The following is a 4,624-nucleotide window of genomic DNA, read 5'->3' as shown; positions in this document are numbered from 1 at the left end:
ATATTAGATAACATGAACACAGATCCATCACGCTTTCTTTTGAGGACAACGTTGAGAGAAAAAGATCCACCCCAGTCCTCTAAACAGTCAAAGATGGAGGGTTTCCATGCTGTTAGGAGACCTCCCTTGGTCCCAACAGCGTCTAGAGCACGGAAGTCCTGAAGATGGAATCGACAAATGGCATGAAACTTGGTAGGAGAGATAGACGAGATCTTGGTTTCTTGCAAACAGACAACACAACATTTAGCATTACGAATAAAGCTCTTAATAACAGTGCATTTGCTCGGGTCATTAAGGCCCCGAACATTCCAAGACAGAAAGCAAAAGACTCTATTTCTTGTCACTGCAAACAGAACACAACACTCAACAGCCAACTGCCAAAGATCCGGTCCGGGGGGCTACATCGCATCGGTAGTCGGGGGCGCCTGCGGGGCGTGGGAAGCCGCAATCCCCATGTCTACAATACCGCAGGGAGCTTTGATTTGCCGAATCTCTTCTTGGGTGAGAGGATAGGCAGTACCCCTCCTAGCATCGGAAGTACCAGAGGTGGGTAGCAGGGAGCTGATATTATTTCTTAAAAGTGAACTAAACGAATGGTTTGTTCTATACGTATATCATTATAAAAAAAATAATATTTAAGGATTTTTTTTTTATATATTTAACGATAGTTAAAAGCATCCTAATATAGTCTACTGTCACATTTGAAAGTGTCAGTTAAAGCATTGGCAAATGAAGAATCAACAATTAAAAAAGTTTAATCCGAATAAATCCATTTCGCCGGCAAATGAAGAATTGCCACTTGAAAAAGTTTAATCTGAATAAATCCATTTTGCCTCGAAATTGAGAGATTCCCATTCACCCGATAATTGGAATTGGAATGGAATCACGCATACCAAATACGGACAAACAGATTTGTTTATTTCGATTTCGATTTCAGAATAAAAAAGAGACGGACCAAACACGTCCATAATGTATATGTGTATAATATTTCAGAGGAAAAATAATGCAACACATTCAAAATATTAAGAAAAAGTTAAATGTTAAACCCTTTCAGGCACGTTAGTTATTAGGTAGACAAAAAATATGAGACGAGAGGCTCCCATAAATCGATCCCCATGCATCACTTCAATTTTCTTAAATTTTACTAAAAATTAATTCAATTTTTATCAACTCTAAAATTACGGGTGTAAGATTTACACCCCTTTTTAAGTGTATAAGAAGCATTTTTCATTTCCGATTTAGCTTCTTATATATTAGCTAAATTAAGTTAAAACAAAAAAAACAAAAAAACATACTTTCTTTAAAACGTTGGTTAGGAGGATTTGATTGGAAGTTGATCTCAGACAGATGGAGATGGGCACCGTCCACTGTTAATTCGATTCATTAGAATATAAATAATGTACATAAAAAAAGGAATGCTTTAATACACCAGCTAAATTAAATCTAGCCGTTCATATTTTAAGGGCGAGATTCACTTTTGCATAATAGTTACCTGCTCAACAGGTTACCATTCGTAAGGATAATATGAGAAAACAAATACAAACTAATTACCAAATTTGATTAACCCTACACAAATATTTATTTTCTTATTTAATTTTGTTACTTACCAAATTAGATAGTGCTAATTTGATAAGTAATAAATATTTATAAAATTGAATTTAAAATTCAATTTGAGCTTAAACTTTATAATTGTGTACATTAAATTCAAATTTAATTTTAATTTTAATTTTCAAAACGAAAAAATTTATGTTTAAATGAATAGTATATTTCAATTCAAATTGTTAATTTGATATTAAAATGACACGAAATTTCAAATATATTACCTTATTTTAAATTGTAAATTATGTTGTAGTTATAAGCATAACTTTTATTATTTATTTAAATTAAAGACTTCTATTTTTAAAATTAAATTCAAATTGTTCATTCGATAGTAAAAACAACATTAAAGTTCGAAAATAGAATGTGACATTTTATAATTACTAGAGAGGTATTATGGGAATGAAAATAGAAATTTACAAAAAAGCTCTCCATGCTAATTTTACATATGAGGAAATAGTTTGTCCTTGGTAAGAGGGTGACTGGTACCTAAGGCAACAAAAGCCAGTCACCCTCCTAACTAAAAGACATCTCCACCATTCATTTTAAAAAATTTAAGGGTCGAGATATTTTTGGTACATAGAAGCATTGCTCATATATAATTTCTTTCGATACAGCTCGAGCTTGACCTATTAACTGCATGTCTAACGTTTCTTTTATATATATATACTTATATATATATATATATATATATAGCATTAATTAGAGCTAATTGATCCTTTAACCTCATCTCTTTTAAGAGAGTCTGATTTTGATCAATTGCGCTCATTTTTTTATCTCATATGTTTTGTCTCCAAAATCGACAGAAAAATAATTTGCACATCTAATTATATATTAATTAATTCTTTAGTATAATCCTCAGCATGATCTTAGGAACCCACGAGTTGAAAATTGTACCGATCCACAAGTACAATTAATTGTTAATAAATTAGATGCAAGTTTCAAAATTTAATTAGTAATTAAGAGAGATTGTGACATGTCGACGTGCATGTGATAGTGCACCACCACAACGAAGAAGAGATAAAACAGATCAATTCAAATCAAATGGGCCGGCACACAAAATACCTTCAACTCTACCTACCAAGACATGGATACCACTTACATTAATTAATTATATCACTCATTTGTTAATTTTATGTATCATCTCTCTCTCTCTCAAAACATGTATATATGTCATGCATATATCACAACAACTATTAATGCTGCTATTTAAATTGTAGCAGCACTATTTCTTTCTTGATAAAGAGATGTTAGGCATCTTGCTTGTTGCATCCTCTCTTCTCTTCCTTGCTTCCTTGTCCGCTTCACCGCCGGTCGATCTCCGCATCAATCTAATCCACATCGACTCTAGAAGCAATTTCTCTACGTCTGAGCTATTTCATCGCGCCTCTCAACGAACTAGATATAGGACGAAGACTCGAGAATTGAAGCTTACGAATTCTAGCCCTAACTTCCGATCCTCCCTCCATTCGATGGACGGTGAGTATCTCTTAGAGCTCGCGATAGGCACCCCATCTATTCCATTCATGGCTATTGTTGACACTGGCAGTGACCTCATCTGGACCCAATGTGAACCCTGTATCAGTTGCTTTGCTCAGCCGACCCCTGTATACGACCCCTCCAGGTCCTCTACCTTCTCCCCACTCCCCTGCTCAAGCCCTCAGTGTGAGAGCCTCGCATACTATAACTGCACCCCCGAGTGCCGGTACTACTATAACTATTCGGATAGCGCCTCGACACAAGGTGTTCTAGCGACCGAGACATTAATCTTCGGCGCACATTCGGTACGCGACGTCGCTTTCGGGTGCGGTCACGCAAATCTAGGCGCATCATTCAATTCCACGGGGACGGTCGGGCTAGGTCGAGGGCACGGGTCCCTAGTATCTCAGTTGGGCATAGAAAAGTTCTCTTACTGTCTCACTTCTTTTCTCGAGTCCAATATCACCAGCCCCCTACTGTTTGGGTCCATGGCGGACTTGAACACAAGCTCAGGTGCAACGCAATCCACACTGCTAACACAAAACCCCTTCGATCCGAGTTTTTACTATCTCGACTTAAAAGGGATATCAATTGGTGAAACCCTTCTCCCAATCCGTGCGGAAACATTTGAACTGAAAAAGGACGGGAGTGGCGGTGTGATCATCGACACTGGCACGGCCTTAACTAGATTGGAGCAAGCTGGGTATGACATTGTCGCGCGAGAAATTAAGTCAATTGTCAACCTACCATTAGTAAACTCTTCTGAACTCTGCTTCACGCTATCGTCTCGTTTAGTTCCTAACATGCCGGATATGATACTACACTTCGAAGGTGCTAACATGACTTTGCCGATGGATAACTACATGATTGTTGATTCCAATAAAGGATTGTTTTGTTTAGCGATGATCGGAGTTAGCGGAGGATCAATTTTGGGTAATTACCAACAAAAAAACATTCATATTCTATATAATCTTGCTGGGGGTATGCTTTCCTTTGTACCTGCCAAATGCAGTGAGATATGAAAAATTTTGTAATTGTAGCTCAGGCTAGTTGCTATGTTTTTAGGTTTACTTTCTTTCTTTAATTTTATTTGTAAATTTGGATTTTCGCTGTTACAAATATAACTCCTCAACCGTTTGGTTCGGGTATAAATAAGAACTAGCTATTACAGGGATAGGTACAAGTATGGGGATAAGAAAAATAGCGTTTGGATGAAAATTGAGTTGTTCTCGGGGATAAGAAAAATATTAGGTAGTTTTATATAGAAAATGGAGGTGTTGGTGGGGATAACCGAGAACTATTATTCTCGGATAAAAAATTAGCGTTTGGGTATAAATGGGGGGATAAGGGCCTATCCCTATCCCTATCCCCTAACCAAACGCTGCCTTGAAGTGAAGAGAACACTAACAATGGAATTTTTTTTTTTGAAATTTTAAATTTAAAATCTAAATTTGATTTAAATTAAAAATTTTGGAAACTAAAATTTGAAAATTTTAAATTTTTAAATCTAAATTTAAATTAAAAGCTAAAATTTAATATTTAAATCTGA

The 4,624-nt window shown here is 35.9% G+C and overlaps 1 protein-coding gene across 1 annotated transcript; it reads left to right on the top strand.

Annotated features, from left to right (window-relative positions):
• Nucleotides 2,844–4,097, top strand: LOC109708782 (aspartic proteinase nepenthesin-1-like). Its single transcript, XM_020230605.1, has one exon. The coding sequence runs from the start codon at nucleotides 2,844–2,846 to the stop codon at nucleotides 4,095–4,097; it is 1,254 nt and encodes a 417-aa protein (XP_020086194.1).

This window comes from Ananas comosus, linkage group 4 (assembly GCF_001540865.1).
Source record: "Ananas comosus cultivar F153 linkage group 4, ASM154086v1, whole genome shotgun sequence".
In the NCBI taxonomy this organism is placed as follows: domain Eukaryota; kingdom Viridiplantae; phylum Streptophyta; class Magnoliopsida; order Poales; family Bromeliaceae; genus Ananas; species Ananas comosus.
This window is presented reverse-complemented; position numbering and strand designations above follow the sequence as displayed.

What these genes read in the sequence shown, in the direction of transcription:
- LOC109708782 (XM_020230605.1), top strand. Translation starts at nt 2,844, where the DNA reads ATGTTAGGCATCTTGCTTGTTGCATCCTCTCTTCTCTTCCTTGCTTCC.